This window comes from Castanea sativa, chromosome 3, assembly GCF_040712315.1.
Source record: "Castanea sativa cultivar Marrone di Chiusa Pesio chromosome 3, ASM4071231v1".
In the NCBI taxonomy this organism is placed as follows: domain Eukaryota; kingdom Viridiplantae; phylum Streptophyta; class Magnoliopsida; order Fagales; family Fagaceae; genus Castanea; species Castanea sativa.
In genome coordinates, this window is record NC_134015.1 from 34,375,879 (window position 1) to 34,398,801 (window position 22,923).

Genomic DNA, 22,923 nt, shown 5'->3' on the forward strand with positions numbered 1-22,923 from the left:
ATATGGAAGCATGTGAAGATATGGGAGTGCAAACATGGAAGTGTGTGAATATGTGAATGTGCAAGCATGTGAATATGAGAGTGTCTAAACATGTGAGTATGTGAACATGTGAGCATCTAAACATGTAAACATGGAAGCGTCTAAACATGCGAGCACGTAAACATGTGAGCATCTAAACATGTGAGCATATGAGTATCTATACATGTGAGCATGTGAACATATGAGCATGGGAGCATGTAAGCATGTGAAGATATGAACATCCAAGCATGTAAGCATTTGAGCATAAGAGCATGCAAGTGTGTGGGTAATCAAGCATATGAGCTTAAGAGCATGCAAGCATGTGAACATATGAGCATCCAAACATGTGAGCATATAAGCATGTACCTCTTATCGCCTAATCACCTCAAAATTTAAGCACAGTCATCAAAGTGCATGAATGCATGAACATCCAACTGCATGATTGCATAAACCTCCAAACATATAGATATATCATAATCCAAATGTGTGCACATGTGGGTACAAATAAAGGATTGATGCTTAATGAGAATTAATGATTAACTCTTATGGACAAGTGACACTTAACTAAAGTTGAGTCTTCATCAAGTCATAAATGTTTTTCCTTTATTAAACTCAAAATCAATTATTGAATGTACTCTTGATCTTTGTGCTCTTGCTTTTTAATGCGATTCAATCAATCAACCTTTATTGCCTTAGATATCAAATTAGTTTGAATTCAAATATCCAAGTTTTTTAGGAAGGATCCTCAAATTAAATAAGTCATTGGTTGCTTTGTCCTTTCCTAATTAACCTTTAAATTCAAATTCAACTATCTTCAATATATTAATATTTGTCAATTACTTTGGAAATAAATCCTTAAGCCTTTTAAGAAAGATTAACATTTAATACCCCATTAATCACTTGTGTTTTCTTTAATTGACTTTTAGGTTTAAATTAAAAATAGTCATCATCTCATCATTAAAGCTTTATTGTAACCAACTTGGAAAGAGATTTTAATCTAGAATTAGACTTTTATCTTTTAGAAAAAATCTTTCCATTAATGCTTAATTACATTCCATGATTATCTTTCAAATTTTATGACATTTATCTACAAGATTCTTAGGAAGAGAGATGCTACGTCCATAACATTTTTACAAAATTTTTACAACAAATCACAGGTGGTTAGTTGTTATTGGTTCAAATTTGAACCTAACACGAAGATTACTTTTTTGCCCCAACAATAACAACCAATAACAACCTGCCACTTAGGATTTGTTGTAAAAATGTTGTGAAATTATTATGGACATATCATTTCTCTTTCAGGAATTTTAAATATATTGCATATGATACAAAAGGAAACAAAATAAATCAGAACACATGCACTTAAAGCAAATAAAACAAATAAAGAACAATAATAAACATGACATTAAATATGATATACCGAAAAATGAAAGAAATTTGAGTTCTCCTCAGGTAGGCGTACGCCATAAGAAGAATGTGTATGCATCCTTCTATTAGCGTACGCATTTGAGCTTCAAATTGGTTTTCCAAGAAAACAACAAGAACAAGAACCATAGCCGTATAAATTGTGTGTACGCTGGAATATGGGTGCATACACATCTTATCACATGTGTACGCATCTTGAGGCAGATTAGGGTTCTTCATAGATTTGTAGAAAATTTGAGAGATAGAACACACAAAGAAGCCTGAACAAATTTTTTTTAGAGAGTTTTAACTAATGGTGTCTGCTCCTAATATAGCTTTTTATCAGTAGACCAAGACACCAATCTATTTTTTGGTGTAGATAGGGATTGAACTCTAAATCTCTTATTCAACTATTATAAACTTTACTAGTTGAGTTAATTGGAGCCCACAAACATAATATGATGTAGAAATAAACATATTAAATAATTAGAAAATAACAAAGAACATAAAAGAAACTAGAAATCGAGGAGGAGAATGTGGATCTTGGAAAAGATCTACATTTCCTCCTCATGGCACTCACAATGATGTTAATTGACCGATCCCTTGATTAAAATCGGCTACCATAGCTTTGTGTGTGGGTTAACAACTTGTATAAAGGTTTATTTTAGATATATGATTAAGAAACCTAAGACTAATGAAGGTAGCCATAGGATCACAAAAAGATTAGTGTGATTAAGAAATCATGAGAAAAAGGTTAGTTTTCTAATAACCAAATGGTTAGAAAACTAAATCAAGTGTTCATAAAAACTGTCCATACACTCTTAAAAACTTACTATGTATTTTGGGGTCATTTTGACAGAGCTTTCGTTATGGGTCAAAAGTTGGATCCTTTTGGTGGTGGAAAGTGGGTGCATTTATAGGCTTAGTGGAGGTTAGGGTTTATGGTGAGACGCTTTAAATAATCAACGAGCTATATCGATTGACAAAAAGTCCCACTAAAAAGAAAAAAATCAATTTTAGGCTTTGAACCAAAAGAGTGTGTAGGCATTGAATTAAGTGCATACGCGTCTATACACATGCATACGCACTTTTTGTAAGCCTTTTGAAAATTAGGCTTAAAAAAGGGTTTTCGGCTTGAAAATGGATTTTAGGCTTAGACTTGGTTTCTTGGGGTCACATTTTGGGCTCTATTAGGTTGTGCTCCACATACGGTACTGATCATTTTGATAGCGATTTGATTTCTCGTTATTGGGATCGGGAGGCTTGGATATAGGTTGGAACAAAATGGGGTGTCTACACATACTAAAGTAGATGCACTTACCATACTTATTACCACAACACCACATACTCTCAAATGCATGACATGTGATATGCATGTTCATGTTCACATTCAAGTACATTCAAAACCTTAGACATTGAACTAAGGAATTAGAACAAACTAAAGATGTCCTAAGCAAACAAAGACCTAAGCACATTTCTAAACATAAACAAAAGCTTAAATATGCATTCTATCAAGTTAAACAACAGATAGAAAACATAACACAAATATATTTAGGTTTTTTTTGGGTGAGCCTGCATACACAAGTTTTAGGGTCATGGAGTTGGGTATGCAACTCACCCTAAAACCAGAATACAAGCAAATAAATAAACTATATCTATTCTAACCTAGAATGCAACTAACCTAATAAAGCAATAAAACTAAACTAAAAAGCATTAAAATAGGAAATGAAAAAATAAAAGAAAATGGAAGAAGAATACCTTAAAGCAAATAAGCCTAAGGCTTGATTTGGACCACTCCCCTCGGTCAACTGATCAAAACAAAAGCTACAGAAATTTAGTAGGTTAGTAAATGTTTTATTAAGGGGATTTAGACCAAGAAATGGTCTCAGCTAATAAAACTTTAAGTTTGAATGTATTTTAAAGAAAAACTTCATCTTAAATTACTATTTTTCTAGTGATTTTAGTGTGTTTTAGAGAATAAGCATTGGAGTCTGCAAACACTGTATTTTGTACCCCTTACGACTCGAGCTCCCGTTCCCCAATGATGTTGGAATTCTAAAGCCCAAGGTTAGTTTAGGGCTCGATCAGATTGAAATTGACTTAAGGAAAGTGTTTTCGAAAAAATATAACTTTTTCATTAATTATATAAATCTATTTTTGGAAAATTAAGGCCAAAAAACCACCCTAGGGCATGCGTACGCATACACACATATGTGCATGCATGTCCAAAAGCTGCATGTGCATGTTTCATACATGTGTACGCATACATGGGCCTGCACACACATGCTAGGGTTCTAGAAACTATGAAAGGCAAGTTTTTTAACATTAAGTGTAAGGTTTCGAATGAATCCCACATCGTCTGGAGCCATTTCAAACCTCCATTTCTCAACTATAAAAAGTCATACATTGTACCTTCATAGAAAATCCTAAGGAAAAACATAAGATTCACTAGAAATAATGAATCAAAGAGGGAGTTTTTCACAAACATCTTCAAGTCAATATTTTTCTGATTGAGGCCTTTTCAGGTCTTAATCTTGGAGTTTTAAGATTACCAATCACTTCCTTATTTGATTGTGAATAGATTTGATTGAGGGGAACGATCAAAATTAAGGTAAGGAGATTTGTGTTTTTGAGGTATAAGTTCTAAACTTTCTTTTTCTTCTCTTAGCATTTTCTTTTTGTACATAACACCACTAAGGAATGGAAAAATGCATAAGTAGTTGAATATGGACTTTACACGTGGAGAAGCTACGAGAAAAAGGGAGAGGAAGTGTTGGCTAAGAGATTTTTTCTTGGTCTGTGCTAAAGGCGTGATTGCCTTAGGAAGGAAGTGAAATTTACACCTGACACGGTACTCAAGCACTTACCAAAAAGGGATATAGTGACTTTCCAAGGTCAAAGGCTATGAGGACACCCCTTATTGGTTAAATGCACAATAAGTCACCTCAGAGACATATGTACCAATCATAGTACTCCTGATGTCCCTCTCAACGTCCAAGACTTGTCTCTCAAGCAGTGGCAAAGCTACCTACCTATGGGGTCCCAGTGCCACACTGGCGCAGTTCTTATCCTTTAGTCAGTAGATAATATCACAACTGTGAAAAGGTCCAAAAGAGAAAATGATGACTTACACTTGCCTTTGTACTCATCCATATTCCTCAGAGTATAAGAGGAAAATGTAGCTATGCTATTAAGGCAAGAACCCAAGTAAATATTCTGAGAGGAAAGTGGAGAGTTGGTAGGAAAGAAAGACAAACTGATTGTAAACTGATCTCTTTTCAAACATAATACAAGTTAAGCAGAGCAAGAATGTTACGTTCTTGCTCAAACCGTGGTTTTTATCCCTTCTTTTGGGTTTTCCACATACATCCTATGTTGCTTTAGTAATCAGTTTCTTCTTCTTGTTTAAATGTGCGTCTTTCCCATGTCCTATCATCACTTTCTTTCTTTTTTGTTTAAGTGTCATGTCAAAACTTGCATATTTTCGAGCTTTCTCATGTAAATGTACTGTTAGATAGCTTAGTTCATTTCTCGATATAAGCCTAAATCTAAATTGCACGTACACTTGTTTTAATCCTGGTTTTTCTTGACTTTTTCTTTTTGAATATGCTATAACATGTTTGTTTAGTTTAGGTTTGCACAACTTTTCTATTCTTAAGCATGCTAGGTTGTTAGATTTAAATTTGCAAAAATGCACTTTTCGTCCCTATGCATTTTAGTCTTTTCCGTTAGTGCCCTTACAACAAAATCCTAGATGGCAGACGAAACTATTAAAATAATAATAAAAAATTTTATTTTAGCATTAAAAAATGTCATGTTAGCATCTAAATTAAAAATTTTAATTTATTAATTTTAACTAAATAAAAAATTAAAAACAGAATTACTTTTTTGTATCTTTAACTTTTTTTTTCTCCCACGTTAAAATATAAAAATGCATATGGAGGAATATGCGATTAAAATAGATGAACACAATTGGAGACAAATTTTCTTATTAAACAAACACCTCTTAGTCTCTCTCTTTGTCTCTAAATTCAATGGCTACAACAGCAACACCTCCACTCTTTGCCCTACAATCTTCCACTCCCATTAAAACTTGGCCGTTTCGGAGGCTTGCTCCAATGGGTTTCACCAAACCCAGATTCCCCACAACCTAACCGTCTGGCACACCCACCATGGAGCCTGTTGAGGTGGAGCATAGCGATGGAGGTAGAAAGAAACAGACTGAAATCGGTGCTCAAATCGATGGAGGTGGAGATCGATGGTGCTGGTTGGGTTTTATGGGTCTGGGTCGCGGTGGTCGGCTGGGCTCACAGGTGGTGGGTAGATCTGTATTTTTTGGCCATTGGTGGGGTTTGAAGTTGGTGGATCAGGGTTTGGATTTTCAGTTTCATGTGGGTTTGGTTGTATTAGGAAATTGCAAGAATCAGTTGGATTTAAAGAGATTTGGATCTTATAGTTTTTGTTTTTCTCGAATTTTTTTGAGTTTGAAATTTATAGGTTTGTTTCTGGATTTGATATTTGTACAGAGGGTTTGATTTTTCTTTTTCTGGGTTCATGTGATGTTCTAGGTTTGTTGGAGATTGATGGTTGGGTTTGGGTTTAGGTTTGTGGTCTTTGTGTTTTGAATCTTTGAGGGTCTTTGTATTTTGTAGATCCGTGCCCTTTGATTTTACCTGTTCCATGTTGGGTATGTTCTTGATTTTTTTAATTTCCTCGGCAACCAAACATATTATTTAAGGAAGAACATGAACATGTTCTTCATGATGACTGGGAAGAACATAATGTAAAGAATTTTTTTAATTTAATTAATTTGATTTCTTTTTTAAATAATCTAAAGTTTAGAATTTTATGTGTTTATTGTTTGATGCCAAAAATATTAATATGATGTGGTAAACTGACGTGGCATTTTTTAATGCCAGAATAAAAAAATTTTATCATCATTTTAATAGTTTTGTCTGCCACTTAGGATTTTGTCGTTATGGAACTAACGGAAAGGATTAAAATGGATGGCGTTTTTCTAAATGTGGTAAAAATAAATATAGGGACCAAAATGAGAATCGAAGCAAAACATAGGGACGAAAAGTGCATTTCTGCAATTTAAATTCTACCTTGCTGTGTTTCTTGTTTTTGGGCTAGGATTTTAGGGTGTGTGTTCGTACACATGCGTTCTACATGCGCACACATACTCGAAGTATGTGTATGCATACAGTTGAGCTATGTACGCATGTCCAATGTATGCACACGCACACTCGTGCCCAGATTCCTTAATCCAACCCTTTCTGCTTCTGTTTCTTTTATTTCTCTTATATAATATGCTTTTGCTCTATTCCTCTTTATGCTTATAAGTCTTTGTATCTTTAATTATTTGTTTGATTTCTCTTCACATGCTAGATTAGGGTTCCTATAATGTTTTCTTTGTTTTGCCATGAACATACATTCATAGGACCATACATTGATGGATAAATGCTGTAATGCAGCAAGATAAGTGAGATAAGTCATGCATTCTTATGAACATGCATTTATCTTGTGATTTGATGATAAATATGAATATGCTTGGATTGGATGAGTTGTTCTTGATGATTAGATACAATCACATGTTTATTTTGATCGTGCAATGCCTATGTTTCTGCCACGATTTGTTTGTTGCTTTGGATGAGATACTATGCTATGTGTAATAGATGTATTGGTGGTCTTGACCAATCTGTTGATTCATGGGAAGCATTTTTCACTTGATAATAGTGCTTTGTTCAATTTTTGCTTTAATCTTTTAGAGTTTGCCCTATTTGAGTTTGCCTCTTCTTTGTTAGTAAATTTCCGAGTAAAGATAAAAGTAGCTTATAGTTATATAATAGGATTGATGATTATATTATTCTTTTATTTAATATATGCAATATATATTGATAGATCATATTATACTAATGAGTACATGTAGTTCAAACACACACACACACACACACACACACACATATAGAAGGCTTATTAACTTTAACAATCTCTAAAGTTATATTATTTTATTTATAATCATATTAAAAATGGAAAATACTAAAGTCCTAAACTTTTTTTCCAATATTTTCTATAAACTTATGATAAATGGTTATTGAAGGGAAAAATCAGTCAATTGAAAGATGTGCTACCTTTTATTATAAAAAAATGTTTTGAAATCGATGGGCTTTAATTATATGCAAGCAACTGCTACACATATATATTTTCTCAATATAATCAACATTAATTTTTTTTTGCAATTTTAATTAGGATGTCTAAATAAGTGATAAATTTGCTCAGTATAATTTTCAATTAATTGCTATTGTTGATACATATGTGATTTCATGTGACCTGTTGTGGTGATGCATATATTGTTAAGGGTGATGGGGATGTACTATTAATATGGTTATTGGTGGCAAATGTATTCTTTGAAGTCCTCATCAACTGGAGCACTATAATGTTCTTATATATTTATTCAGTTTAATCTAAAATATTGCAGACCAATGCCGAAGGAGGAGATCACAATGTAAATAATGACACAAAATGACTATGAGGAGGAAGATGACTCTTAGATGGAGGACGACATTGACTAAGATGATAATTGATCTTCCAATATTTATGCTTTCAAGTTTGGTAAAGGATATTGTAGGGATAAAAGGCCCAAGGTGCATTTTTGGGCCATGGGCTTTGTCCGAGGTTGTTTACTTGTCCAAGAACGGATTGATAATGAAAAAGACGTCGGACCTAGAGACCCACAAGCAAATTGTGACGGAAGAAGCTAAGGGAAGTAATCCGAGAAGAGGTATCTCCTCGGCTAAGTGAAGTAAGGGTCAGATGGTACATCATATTGTTTAGAATGATCTTTTAGAAGGTCTTGTGGATGAAGATATGTTTCATGGGGGCACAAAGAGCAGGAACGGTCGGGAAATATCTTAGAGAAAGCTGCTACTACCGCATTGAATGCTCTATACTTAAGTCTCTGGCCGCATTAATGAGGAAGTGATATCTGAACAGTGATTTTCAGCCTTACAGCTATTACCTAAAGACTTCTGGAAGGTACTGATGGGACAAGTATCAACGTTAGCAGTCTAGACCTACACGTGGAGAGCAAAAGTGAGAAGGAGGAGAAAGTATAAGAAGGAAGAAGGTCCTGGAGAAAGGGGAAATTGAGAAAGTGAGAAAAAAAACATTGTAGACTGGATATCTGTAATCAATCTTTAAGAGAGAAGAAATATAAGAATATGTTCCTCAGCTTAAGTCTGAGGACAATTTTCATCATACAAACCAATCCATCCTTATCATTTTATAATCTTGGGCCATTGTTGTTACCGTTTAAGCTCATTAGAAACAAGATTTCAAACTCACTCTCTATAAATTTATTGTATTAGGCTTTTTGGGCCTATACCCTTCCTTTTGTTAGGCTTAGGTACAAATTGCGACTATATAGATATAATATAGCCTTTGTGTATTTTTGAACAACATGCTGTTTTGTAGACCTTTTCATATTTTCATTTTTAATGCACTTATTAGTTTTGAACAATTATGGATTTGTGTTTGTTATTTTAATGGAGAAACTTTTATAAACAATTATGGATATGTGTTTGCAATTTATATATTAATTATACTATATACAAAAATATTTGATATTTTAAAATAAAATAAAAATATCATAATTTTTTTTTCAATGGAGTTATTTTTTGCAAATAATGTATTAGTGACAAGATAAATGGTTTTCAACAACAGTTAAAGTTCGTCAAAAATAAGTAATTGGTTGCATTGATGTTATATTTTCCATGAAAAACTAGGAATTTACAATGGCTTTTAGTCGTTGAAAAAATACATTAACGACAGTCATTGTTCATCACAAAAGGTATTTGGTCATTCAACTTCCTCGTTTGAAGTTCTATTTTCGACGACAAGGCAAGTATTTATGATGACTTTTAGTTGTTGAAAAAAATACATAATGATGACCTTAGTTTGTCGCAAACTGTATTTGGTCGTCCAACTTCCTTATATGAAGTTGAATTTGTGGCAGCAATTGTTAAGTACTTTCAACAGAGTTTTGCTGTCGAAAATAAGTGTTAGTGATAGCCTTTTTGGCAATATAGTATTACCAACGAGGCTTTTACCGACGGATGTCAATAGCTTTTTGTCGTCGGTAATACGAATTTGCAATGACTTTTTGTCCAATTGTTACGAACTTTGACGGTCGCAAATAAGCTTATTTTTTGTAGTGACTGTCCATCTAGGACACTCATTCTGTGAAACAGATAGTTACATAGTCAAAGTGGTGCAAAGAGGGGTAGAGAACAAACAAGCTGTGAAGTAGTATATGACAATCATCCACACTATGTATATCATTGTTTTGTATGAGACCTGATAAAATTGGAGACTTCGAGAGAGTGCCCTGTAATTACTTCCGTAATATAATTAGTATTTATAAATAGGGGTGTGTAGCCAACTCACCAATCCACCAAAACTGACCTGATTCAACCCAACCTATCAAGTTGGGTGATAACACCTTAAAATGTATACTTGTTATATATGTGGGTGTTATCTCCTCATTACTATGCTTAATTTGTATAATTAAGCCATGATTTGGATTAGTCTCTATTATTTATCTTTACATAGTTTCTTGAATAAGATGTCATTCATTGTGTGTAGTTTTTCTACTTTCATGAAATCATGTGAGAAAGATGAGTTTATAGGAATTTTTGAGAGAATGGAGGCCAAACTAAAATTAAAGTGGAGCTAAAGGACCATGCTTAAATGTTTAAGGAGGTGCAGCTGGAGTGCTTGGATCGTCTACCATGATTGAAAGTTTCAAATAAGGAAAGAAATCAAAGAGGCGGAATCTGAAAAGGAAAAATCTGATTTGAGTATTCATCAGTATTTTGGGCGTATCTCTCTCCTCAAAAATCCAATTGATACAAGGCCAGATGGGTTGGAACTGTGACTTAAATATATACAACTTTTCAGTTTTGACTTTTTTGAAATTCTCAATTTTTGAAGGCCGAAATTAACTTACAAGTTGCTGCTATAAATCTAGATGGAAATTAAAATAGTAAAAGTTTTATTTTCTTTGGACATTTTTTTTTAAGGGAGGCTGGTAGGACGAATTTGGCAGAGAAAACCTTGTATTTTTCTTTCTCTAATGGCAGCCTAAACTCTTTTTTAGGGCTAAGGGTTATGTTTTTTCCATACTGTATGAATATTCAATGTGATTCTTTCTAGGATTTTATCAACGACATATTTGATTGTTTAATTAGATTTCTTTTGATGTATTAGTTTTTCCATACTTTCAATAAGTTCAATCATGTTTTTCTTATTGTTTAGATGAATTTCTAATAGTTTCAACTAGAAATCAGGTTTTAAAGTGAATGAGTTTTTTAAAAACTTTTCTAACCGCATTATCAATCTAAGTTATCGTGTGTTCTTGAATTGTTTCAGTTCAACCGAATCATAAGTATTTAATTGTATAAGAATAATTAATTATGAAATATATATATTTTCTTAAATCACAAAGAATTTCATATCAATATAGGAAAACACCTCGATGCCCTAGTATTTACATTATTGATTGAAATAAGTTTTTATTATTATTCCTATTAACAATCACCAAGCAAAAGTATTTTTCTTCTTCATCCAAATTGTTGTTTAATTATATTGTTTTTGAATTTATCCAGCTCCTTGTGGTTCGACCTCGGTACTTCGAGAATTATATTGCTACGATCTCCTGCACTTGGGAGTGAGCAAGCATTGAGGGGTTGGGTTGGGTTGGGTTGGGTTGGGTTGTGAAATTTGTTTTTATAGTTGGTAGGATTGAATTCAGGTCATAAGATTCACAAATTTGCCTAACTCGATCCGACCCACCTATATTTATTATATATTTAAATTTAAAAAATATATTATACAATTTTGTTATTTACTTTTTTACCCATCTTAAATAAAACTCAAACTTTAAATTCTACTCATATAGTATGTATAGGTTTGGTCATGATCAATATTATTTGGTTATAAATTTTCTTTTATTTGTGGTGGTGATGTTTTAATTCTCAATTTAATATTCTAGTCCAACCCATGGATCTAACCTGATCCATGTGGTGGTGTGTTAGGTTGAAAAAACTCTTCAATCTGACCCATGATAAAGACCAAAAATAATATTTTATTATATATTCTATAAATTCATGATAAAAAAAAGATTATGTGACAAATTGCTGTTTGGGATCTGCTTATTTTGTTGATACTGAAAACTTTTTGCTGAAAGTACTGTAAATAAAAGTAAAAGTTAGTTGAAATAGTACAGTGAGACCAATGAATAGTAGCAAAAATAAGCTGAATAGTAGCAAAAATAAGCTGAATAGTAAAATAAGCTGGCTTTTTAAGCTGGAGCCAAACACTGACTATAAGGGTTTGTTTGGATACTGCTTATTTTGATGAAACTGAAAACTTATTACTGAAAGTACTGTAAATAAATGTAAAAGTTAATTGAAATAATACAGTGAGCCCCATAAATAGTACCAAAAAATGCAGTGATGCCCATAAATAGTAGCAAAAATAAACTAAATAGTAGCAAAAATAAACTAAATAGTAAAATAATTTTAATTTTTCATCCAATCTATACGCACACTAAGTATAAAGTAAAAATAGAGTTGTAAAAGCCATGTATTCTTGAGTTTTTTTTTTTTTTGAGAGGGTTTTAACCTATGGATTGGTGTAGGCGGGAATTGAATCCCAAATCTCTTATACAACCATCAGAGACTTTTCCAGCTAAGTTAACTAGAACCCACCCACGTATTCTTGAGTTAAATATGTACATGACACCAATATAGTACCATTAATGGAAAAATAAATTAGGAGAGGAGGATTGGAGGGTTTCGGATCTTATTGATTCGGATTTACATGGGTGGAGGCGAGATGCCATCATGGCAACATTTAATAGAGAGGATGCAGAGGCTATATGTAAAATCCCCTTAAGCAATAGGCGTGTGGCTGATGCTGTGGTATGGTTGCATAATAAAGAGGGAGCTTACATAGATAAATCCGGATATCATGTGGCAAGGAAAGTATTAAGGGAATGGGCTAAAAGTTTGACAGGTGTTGGGCAGCAATTATGAAAGAAATTGGGGAAAATAAGGGTGCCAAACAAAATGAAAGTATTTGCTTGGAGGGCTTGTCATGAGATACTGCCAACCCGTGTAAACTTGGCAAAAAGAAATATAATTGGAGACAATTTATGCCTTTGCTATCAGAGAGCTCCAGAGACCGTGATTCATGCCATTTGGGAGTGTCCAGCAGCCCAAGATGTGTAGGCGGGTAGTTCCATCATGATGCGAAAATGTGCTACTAACTTTCATGATTTTATGCAGCTTATTGAGGTATTGTTGAACAGACTTGATGCAGCTGGGATGGAGATCTTTGTGGCGCAAGCTTGGACTGTGTGGAACCAAAGGAACTCAATGGTGCATGGCGGACAGATGAAGCATCCTTGCTGGTTGAAAAAACGAGCGGTAGATTACATGGAAGAGTACAGAACGACGCAAGAGCAACTGGTTATTTCGAACACAACATCAAGTGGACACCATTGGCAGCCTCCACCTCTGAATATGTATAAACTGAATTTTGATGCAGCTGTGTTCATGGAGTAGCAATGTTCTGGGGTTGGAGCAATAATCAGAAATGCTCAAGGGGAAGTAATGGCTGGGATGTCGGCTAAGGGGTCCTATGTGAGAGATAGCGAAGAGGCTGAAGCTTTGGCGTGTCGACAGGCAGTGGTTTTTGCCATGGAAGCTGGATTTTCAGAGCTTGTAGTTGAAGGCGATAACAACACAGTAATGAGAGCTATATCAGGTGTGTCCTATCGTAACTTCTTGCTTGGACATATTTATGATGATATTTGTGTTTATCTGAATGGGATGAGGCAGATTTCAATCAGTTGTGTTAAGAGAGGGGGGAATATGGCTGCGCATTCTTTAGCTAGGTATGCAAAAAATATTGATGATGTAATCTATTGGATAGAGGATTCACCACCGCCGGCGGTGGAGACTTTGTACCAAGACTCTTTACATACTATTGATGAATGCTTTCTTTTCAAAAAAAAAAAAAAAAAATGCTGGTGGCCACGTGCCTCACTGCCCAAAAATCCTTACTCCTTGCCCTGATATATAGTATTAAAAAATGCTACTCCTATTTTTTATTTGAAAAAATGCAAAACTGATTCTCTAACTTTTTGTCTTTTTCATTTTAGTCCTAACTTTTATTTTTGTCATTTCAGTCCTCTAACTTTCAATTTTTGTCAATGCAGGATTTCGTTAGAACTCAGTTAGAGCTGCCGTTAATTGAGCCACAACGTCGTCGTTTTAGTTTTTTTTTTAATTTTTTTTAATAATAAATTTCGGAATTTAAAGAAAAAAAAATATGTAAAAAAAAAGAAAAAGAAAAAGAAAAAGAAAAAAGAAACCGATTCAGAACTCCATCAGAACTCCATCACTGAATTGAGCTCATTCTCGCCAAGTTGGATAGTGTACTTCTTTCTCACTTGGTGATTCTTTGCAATATCTGACAAACTAAAGTTATAGAAGATCCAGCATATGAGAACCCATTTTCCTAATCGCACAAACCCCATTAATCTCTCACAAACGCTGAAATCAATCTAGCCATCGCTAACCCAAATTTGGGTGTAAATACTAATACCATATAATTAAAAAAAATACATGCCTTTTTGGAGTTTGTTGAGATCGTTAGATTTGGCTTCGAAATCGCGCTGTAGCTCTTGAATAACAGTTGAGGAAGACATTTGTGTGTGCTGCTTCTTCTTCTTTTGGTTTCTGACTCTCGCTGCAACTGAGTTCTCTGGTTTGGGTTTTTTTTTTCTACAGATAAATATTTTTTAAAATTCCGAAATTAAAAAAAAAAGCCAAAAAGACGTCGTTTTGGCTCAATTAATGGCAGCTCCTAACTGAGTTTTAGCAGAGTCCTATATTGACAAAAATTAAAAGTTAAAATACTAAAATAACAAAAATAAAAGTTAGAAAACTAAAATAAAAAAACTGAAAATTAAGAGGTCAATTTTACTTTTATTTTATTTTATTTTATTTTTTTATGTATTTAGAAGGGTGCTACGTGGCAGTGGCAGTGGCTATGACGGTAGCTGTGGCTGTGGCAGGCTCCCAACTCCCGCCAGTAAAGTGCCACGTGGCATTCTGGCGATGCAATTGCAATGAGCTCCGCCTCCACAGACGCACGCTCTCTCCGGATCACATGAAAATGCGAATCTTCCTTTCCCACAAATCACAATCCCAGTCACAGTCACAATCACAATCAAACTCATCAGCTTCTTTTCTTTCTTAAAAAAAAAAAAAAAAAACTCACCTCTCTCTCTCTGAACCATAAAAAAGTCAACCCCGGCCCAAATGGGCAATTTCGTCAACCCAAAAAATAAAAGAAGATGTGGCAATGCCGAAATTCACACAAAACACCATGGGCCACCTCAAACCCTACAACCAATCAAAAATCTCTAGGCGATTAGCTCAATAATGCGTACATACAACCTTTGCTGCTTCAACGAAACCAAACCATAGGAAAGTACGAAAACTGTGATTGTGGGCTTTAGAAACCAACAGAGACGTATGTCTCTGCTTCTTCCATACGTGATCCACACATAGTTACTGTTTGTTTCCCAGGAAAATTTACATTCTCTCTATTTCGGATCATTGAAAAGGAAAATCCGAGATGAGTTTGACAGCAGTCTTAAGCTCCATCGATTGGCAATATGAATCATACCCAACATACGAGGATTTCTTCATCCTTCCCTTCTTTGCTTTGTTGTTTCCCTCTGTTCGATTTTTCCTAGATAGATTCATCTTCGAGGTACTTTCTCATTATTTACCTTATCTCTTTTTGGTTTACGCACTTCTACTTTGTCAAGGTCTTAGCTCCCTTTTCAATCTATTGGATTATTCATGATTCGCTTTTTTTTTTTTTTTTCTTTTTTAAATCAAAATTTGATTGACCCAGATAGGCTTTTCACTTTTTTTTTTTTTTTTTTTTAAATGATGGGTTCTGCTTGGTTTTGTATTTTGTGATATGCATAATTGGTTGTCGTACATTTGGTTGCAGTCAGTGATATGCTATTGTTATGATGAATATTTGTACAGCTTTTGTTATGGCCTTAGAATCTTGGTGTTATTCTTTTTGTGATTCCACATTTTGTCAGTTAAATTGTCTTTTATTTTTTCTTATTTTGGGTTGATGTTTTTTTTTTTTTTTTTTTTTTTGTAATTAGTTAGAGACTGATAAATTCAGGGTGGTGAGTACGATTGTGGGTTCAATACTCGCTGTGTGTGTGTGTGTGTAAATTTATCACTTAAATGCAATGGTTTTAATGCATAAGCAGTCTGTACCATGAATTTTATAGCTGCCTTGTTCCATGCTTGACCAATTTTAATAAATGGGCATGGTACCTTGTGTGTTTATTTTCGCTATCAATGTAGCCTATTTCACTGATCATGATTGTAGATATGCCTTGATTTAGTTTTTTTCTTGTTATAAAGCCCCATGACTCTAAAGTATTTTTAAGTCTCTAAGTAGCTTAGCATTACTCCTACTAGGGTCTTCATTAGTAAATTTAGATTTTTGCAGCAAGCAACAGCATTCATAACTACATCTTCATTTTGATCAATGAGCCTTATTATTTTGTGTAGATCATTTGTGACATGCAATCTATGAACATTAAAATGGATAGAGTTATTACCTTTTGTCCCTATTGTTATGACAATTTTACAGTACCATTATATATGCTTCTCTTGAAAGTTCACCTCTTCTTGATTATATTAAAGGCTGCTCTATATTTAGTGCTTGTTCAGCTATGCTGTATACCAGAAAGTTATCCTAAATTTTGATGGTTTACATAATGAAGACTAGGGAATAATATTTTTTTCATCATTTTGAAGAAATGTGATGGCTTTCTTCATGCTCTAATGATGATAGGTCAAATGTATCACTGTGCTATTTAATTTCAATTCGCTAATCTTTGCTCATGCTTGAGCTAAGCTTGGCCATTGTTCTTCTAACTCAAGTCATCGGTTTTATTCCAGAAAATTGTAAAAGTCAGTATATTGCTCCATTCCATGTTCCATTGTTTCATTAATTTTTAACTTTCTTTTTGTGCTTTCTCCAAATAGAGCAAATATAATCATAATCAGGAACTCTGAATGAGATTGCTTTGACTCTGTTGGATTTTTGCTTGTTTCTTTTTCCTCTCAGACTTATCTTCCCCCTTTTTGCATTTTCTTTTTTGGGGTGGCTGAAATGAATGTGCATATTGCAGAAAGTGGCAAATCGGTTAATTTTTGAAAAGGGAAATCAGATGAAGGATGTTGACGCAACTGAGAGAATGAAGAAGATGAGAAAATTTAAGGAGTCAGCATGGAAATTTATTTATTATCTTACAGCGGAGATTTTCGCTTTATCTGTAACTTATAATGAGCCTTGGTTTACGAAAACAATATGCTTTTGGGTAGGACCAGGAAATCAGGTTTGGCCTGATCAAAAAATTAAGTAAGACTTCCCAAATTATATATATAAAAATGCTGTGGTTGTTTGATGTAGCATTCACATTGGCTTAGCGCTATCCATATATTCATTTCTATTTTTAATCAAACAAGGATGTTTGGTTTATTTAGTCAATTTTTACTAATTATTGACTTTCAGGTTAAAATTGAAGGTTTTGTATATGTTTGCTGCTGGATTTTACACGTACTCCATATTTGCTCTGATTTTCTGGGAAACAAGGCGTTCTGACTTTGGGGTGTCCATGGGCCATCATTTTGCAACCCTAATGCTCATTGTGCTATCTTTCATTTATAGGTAGGTTTTTCTGTGAGTATCTCAGTCACGTTCTGTTAATCACAACTTTAAGGAAGCAATATTACTTTCAATTGATCTATAGAAATTATAAGGGATGGTATTGTTGAAGTTATGAATGTGTTTTCCTAGTGCCTATTTAGAAAAGTTTATGGCATCAAGTGCATGCAATGCTATAAATGTCTTGGATAAAGGCTTTATACAAGAATTTCTCTCATATTTCTTGCAGGTTTGCCCGTATTGGTTCTGTTGTTTTGGCTATTCATGATGCTAGTGATGTGTTTCTGGAGATAGGGAAGATGTCCAAATACAGTGGTGCTGAAGCGCTAGCTAGCTTTGCATTTATTATTTTTGTTTTTTCCTGGATCGTACTACGCCTCATTTACTACCCATTTTGGGTGCTTTGGAGTACTAGGTTCGTAAGCTGCCTGCTTAATTTAGATTAGCTATGAAACTTCTTTAATTTTCCTTAGCTTCTATATTTATGTTCTGCCATGGTCTTAAGATAAAGTGGTATATAGTTACATCTGATGTAACTTTAAGCAATGTTCTATCATATATTAATTTTTATTGAATTAATATTTTGAATATCTCAAATGTCGGATTACATGTTCTCCATGTTCTAAAAACAAAACCAAATTTTGTGCCAATAAGATGTTTTTACTATTTGATCAATAAACTCATTTGTTTTGCATACTTTGAAGATAAAAAAACTTGAAATTTAAACATTTGATTGATGACATGGTTATTGATCTTTGGTTATCTTGAAATTTTGCAAACATTAGGTATAAAAGAAAATTTAATGAAACGATGGATTCGTCAAAATCCGCATCCAATGAAAAAATATTAAGTAGTGTAACATTACTTATTGTTACCTCAAGTGTATCTTGAACCCATCTTGTATATATACTGAGACTTTTTGATAGTCAATAAGAAATTGTATTGAAAAGAAACTAAAGTTACAGAAACTCTGTGTACACTGGAAGTGTACTGAGGGAAGCTTTATGAATTTAACAATAAACACATAAATCTAAAAATTCCTCAAATGAGGAAGCCGAAGGACTGCTCATTTCTTTCATCCAATAATATAAGGAGAGCAAGAAAAACCGTTTTAGATCCACAAGAGAATGTTCTTCCCCTTCAAAAGTTTGATGATTGTGCTTGCTCCAAATAATCCACCAAAGCCCCCTCCAACACGCCAGCAGCTCCACCCCGTGCTGTGGCAGCACCCAAGATATACCAAACAAACAAAACACAAAGGTCCATAAGCTATAAGTATACATACAATGAATGAGCAGGTGGTCCACAGACTCCCAACTATTCTTGCACATGCAACGCTTACTGTCAATGAAATATTGCAATCTTGATTTCTCAGAAAACCCAGGGGAAAAAAAAACTAGAAACTGTTTCTAAAGGATAGGCTTTTGATATTGGGAGCACTCATTGGATATTTGGAACTTGGTTCCCTTATGTGTGATGTGTGCACTATGAAGATAACGAAATAGTTGCACTGTTAATGAAACAGAGGATTCAATGTCTCAGTTAGAATCCTTGGATTAGGACGCTCTATGATTGGTCTCATGCGTGGGGTCTCACTAATGGCAATTGTCTCATAGACTTTATAGAATCACCTTCCTCTTCTGCCTAATTCTGTTGTAAAGGCTACTTTGTGTTCATTATTGCACGCATGAAGTAATCTGTTTACTTAATAATACACCATTACTTATATAAAAAATAAAAATGAATAAGAAAATGAATAAGGCCTTTGATTTTGTTTATATATTTTATTCTTTTATGTTTTATATTTATTGTTTGATTTTCTCCCTTTAATGCAGCTATGAAGTTACCCTGACCTTGGACAAGGAAAAACACCCAGTAGATGGACCAATTTATTATTATGTGTTCAATACTCTTCTATTTTGCTTGCTTGTTCTTCATTATTATTGGTGGGTGTTGATGTACCGGATGCTTGTTAAGCAAATCCAAGCAAGAGGCCAGATTAGTGACGATGTTCGATCTGGTAAGTAAAATCTATTTTCCTTCAGTGGTTGTGTAAAGTGAATGTGCACATTAATGATTGTAGAAATAAACAAGTATAAAACCATAAATGAATTTTGGTAGGGAAAATTTTCAAGTGGATATGAGGATATCCACCTTCAATGCAACTATGTGGATATAAAAATGACTGCATTTAGGGGATCTATCATTTTAGCAACTGGAAAAGGTTTTTCTTTATTGCACTCCATGGGACATTGTAGTGAAGTGAACAGTGATGTCTTAGGGGTATTTGATTTTGTTATTGCAGGTGGTAAGGGGTTGTTGGGCCATTGGTCCAATTATATCCTAAGGGTATAACTCATGCATGGGTCAAACAAGACTTCGCTTTTTTTTTCTTTTCACTTTTCACAGCATGATAAAAGTGCAGTATTTAATATGATAAAACAGTACAGAATGTTGGACAGCATTGTAACCAATTCACTCTCTTGACTTTACCATACAAGAGCCAATAAGGTAAACCAGGAGTGAGCTCTAGCTCAAAACCTTATTACTCCTTCTAGCTATTGTTAGTTTATTACTAATATTTCAGAGATATATTGCAAATGGCCTCCCGATAATTAGGGGAAATTATGGATTTACCTCCTTATCTTTTGGAAACTGTAACTGAACCCTCCTGTGATTTGGAGTAAATTGAAATCATCATATTTATCGTCCAAGGTACAGATTCTCCCATGTGACATGTGACATGCTCTTGTTGCACGAAACACTATATAATTTGTGTCTCTTTACTCCATTTCTTTTCAATTGTTCTGTTCTCATGTCAACACCTCTATGGTGGCCACTGGGGTTTGGGTTCCAAGCTGAACAACAACAAAAAGTGAATGCCAGGTTAGGCTTCATAGGTCTGATGCTTGGCCCTTCTCTTCAGTTCCTATTGTCCCTCAACTTCAGGCAGGGCCCATACCCCAACCAAGGACCCAAAAATAATTAATAAAATGGAAACGGACAGTTCATAGTGGTGGGGCTTGGATGCAGCATAGATGATCAATACTAATGAATACTAATATTCAGTGGGATCTACTAGATGAGATCCTATATATTGGTTCTTGCCTCTCCTCCCCACTTCACCCACCCCACAGTTCCCCCCCCAAAAAAAAAAGAAAAAAGAGATAACTATTGGGTGATAGATTTTGATAATCTATCTTACTGCTAATATGATTGTTTTTAAGATGAACTTGACCAATTGAACCTAAACTAAGTTTTGGTATTTTATTAAAAAAAATGGTTAACACTTTTTTTGGGGGGGTTCATATGCAGATAGTGAAGATGAGCATGAGCATCAAGATTGATCGAGGAACAAAATTTATGGCTACTGTGTATGATCATTGCAAAGGTTGGTATTTAGTTGAAACCATATAGATGTGCCATGGAAGAAACCAACTGATTATCTAGTGTTCCTAGTGTTTTACGGTGAACTAGTGCACGTGTGGTTTTAATTGGAGTTACCATTGTTATTTTTCTTCTTAAGTATTTAAAATGATCTTACATTATGAGCACAGATATGAAAAACTAAATGCATAAAGTGCTGCAAGAAAGATTTATTCTCAAAACATGTAAATTTCCTATTGGCAGTTCCCATCTTTCTTCAATTGAGACTTGATAGAGATCTTCTGTCATTTCTCCTGCAGATGAGAACTGCTTTTCTGATGTGCTTTTTTTGCCATATTGAGAAACTTGTGGTTGGAGAACTTCCCTTGTAATTGAGAGGGCCGTAAATCAATTTGATATCAGATACAGAAGCAGGTTAGAGGGTAGCAATTGGTGAGAAGTTTCATTCTTTATCTGAGATTTTGGCCCATGCAACTTGCCTCCTTAAGTTTGAGTTTGCAGCCAGGGAAATGATCTGTTGTATAAGGGAGTTAACTGTAGCTTGTGAGTCAACTACTTGTACTGAAAGTTAGTCCTGCTGCCAATTGTGAAATTCTGTTAGTTCTGTTGAAAGTTTTGATGAACTTTTTTGTCACTGTTGTTCTTTGACCTTATTGTTGTCCAATGTCTCCAAGGGTGAGTAGATTTTGTCAATAATTTGCTTGGTTGTTGGTGTAAGCCGACTTACAAGTTTCTTACTTTTTATTTTTCATTCATATTAACTCAGAAAACACTTTCAGAATTTGCATTTTGTCTATTGGACTTTTGAATTTCTTAACTAATGTTGCTATCTAGGGTGGTGGTAATTTACAGGAAACGCATTTATTAAGTATCAATTCTTCGTTGTAAAAATTTCTTTATTCCCTAAGCAAGAGGAGTGAGGTTGGAGATGAATGGATGAATCCCAAGCCTACCACGAAAGCAGTACTTTGATCTTCAAGATAGCTTATGCACTTGAACGCTCACATATGTACTCTATTCTCACTGATGTGAAACTTGGTCCATGGGACCTGAAAAAATTAGCTTCACTAACCTAATGACTTGTGCACTGAGATGTGTAACACTTTTGCCATACTTTTGTCATTAAATTTGAGGAAAATTATTATTTCACACTCCTACTTACACACTTCATACAATATAATTTTAAAAAATGTCCGCATTTAATACATGATGTATACAAAGAGTTTATATCAAGAGTGCGAGACACGATATAAAAAATATCATGTTTAATGCAAAAAATGTGATCAAATAAAAATGGCATGTCTAATAAAAAAAATGTCATCAAAGCCCTAATTTCTAATACAAAATAGGAGCAAATTGATCAGAACATTTGGGTCATGTACTATGATAATTGTTCTTTATTATCAGGTTAAGACACTAATTAATTTTTGGTGTAGACTGGATTTGAATTTAAATTTCTTATTTGACGACAAGATATTTTATTAATTAAGCTAATTAAAATTCACGGTTTCCCACACCCTGATTTTTTTGATTCAATTAATTCAACTCATTTGATAATAATTAATAAAACGAAAATGGTCTAAATATATGAATTCAATATAGTTTATATAATTCTTAGCTTGATATGTTTCAAATAATTTAAATATTATGTTTAGATTCAAACTATATAAGAGAGTACGGAGTATTTGAGGAAAAATGCAATATATAAATATATAAATTAAAATATTTTTTGTAAAAACTTGCCCAAAATGAATTTCAACTACGAAGTTCATTTTATGTTTAAAAAATTTTTTTTTTGTATAGGAAATGTTTAAAAATTTAAAAACATCTAGTTTATGTTATTCTGTCAACCTTTGTAAACTTTTATTCTACATCATTTAATGGAATACTGGATGCATATATATATATATCATTAGCTAGTTTGACAAAAACCAATTCATGTATATATATTGCACCAAATAATTGGTCAAAGACAGGGGGACATGAAGAGACCGGCTTAAGAGAGTGTGAAGGTTTTTCTTGGAAGTTTGATCCAATTTCTTTTATGTTTTTGTCATAAAATGCGTTTTTGTATCTACACAGGAGAGTTGGGTAACGACTGTCTAACCTAAGATACCTTAAGTGATAATTTTTAAAATACAGACGGTTTAGTCAAAATCAGCCTAACTATAAGTGGATTAAATCTATATATTATTTCTTTTTTTATTAATCAATATTTTTTTTTTTGAGTTTTATGAGATTCGTTTCTAATGATAAATTTTTTATCAT

At 33.8% G+C, this 22,923-nt stretch overlaps 2 protein-coding genes across 5 annotated transcripts; both read left to right on the forward strand.

The window, feature by feature from the left end:
- The first annotated feature begins 12,329 nt into the window (after window positions 1–12,329).
- LOC142628850 (uncharacterized) lies at window positions 12,330–13,730 on the forward strand. Its single transcript, XM_075802888.1, has 4 exons — window positions 12,330–12,407; window positions 12,774–12,956; window positions 13,053–13,384; window positions 13,709–13,730. The coding sequence occupies exons 1-4, from the start codon at window positions 12,330–12,332 to the stop codon at window positions 13,728–13,730; spliced, it is 615 nt and encodes a 204-aa protein (XP_075659003.1).
- Window positions 13,731–14,896: 1,166 nt separating this feature from the next.
- Window positions 14,897–21,802, forward strand: LOC142629411 (ASC1-like protein). Of its 4 annotated transcripts, none has more exons than XM_075803396.1 (7): window positions 14,897–15,273; window positions 16,733–16,962; window positions 17,116–17,271; window positions 17,498–17,683; window positions 19,104–19,288; window positions 20,584–20,659; window positions 21,490–21,802. In XM_075803396.1, exons 1-6 carry the CDS (start codon window positions 15,136–15,138, stop codon window positions 20,613–20,615), a joined length of 927 nt encoding a protein of 308 aa, XP_075659511.1. In that variant the 5' UTR covers window positions 14,897–15,135; the 3' UTR covers window positions 20,616–20,659; window positions 21,490–21,802. The 4 variants fall into 4 exon arrangements, with proteins under 4 accessions (XP_075659511.1, XP_075659510.1, XP_075659509.1 ...); XM_075803395.1 differs by lacking the exon at window positions 21,490–21,802 and adding an exon at window positions 20,899–21,470; XM_075803394.1 differs by lacking the exon at window positions 21,490–21,802 and adding an exon at window positions 20,955–21,470.
- The last annotated feature ends 1,121 nt before the right edge of the window (window positions 21,803–22,923 follow it).

Coding starts and splice junctions, on each gene's coding strand:
- LOC142628850 (XM_075802888.1), top strand. CDS start 12,330: ATGGCAACATTTAATAGAGAGGATGCAGAGGCTATATGTAAAATCCCC. Junction 12,957..13,052: donor GAACGACGCAAGAGCAACTG/GTTATTTCGAAC, acceptor TTCATGGAGTAG/CAATGTTCTGGGGTTGGAGC. Junction 13,385..13,708: donor GCTGCGCATTCTTTAGCTAG/GTATGCAAAAAA, acceptor TTGTCAATGCAG/GATTTCGTTAGAACTCAGTT.
- LOC142629411 (XM_075803396.1), top strand. CDS start 15,136: ATGAGTTTGACAGCAGTCTTAAGCTCCATCGATTGGCAATATGAATCA. Junction 15,274..16,732: donor TAGATAGATTCATCTTCGAG/GTACTTTCTCAT, acceptor TGCATATTGCAG/AAAGTGGCAAATCGGTTAAT. Junction 17,684..19,103: donor TGGGTGCTTTGGAGTACTAG/GTTCGTAAGCTG, acceptor CCTTTAATGCAG/CTATGAAGTTACCCTGACCT.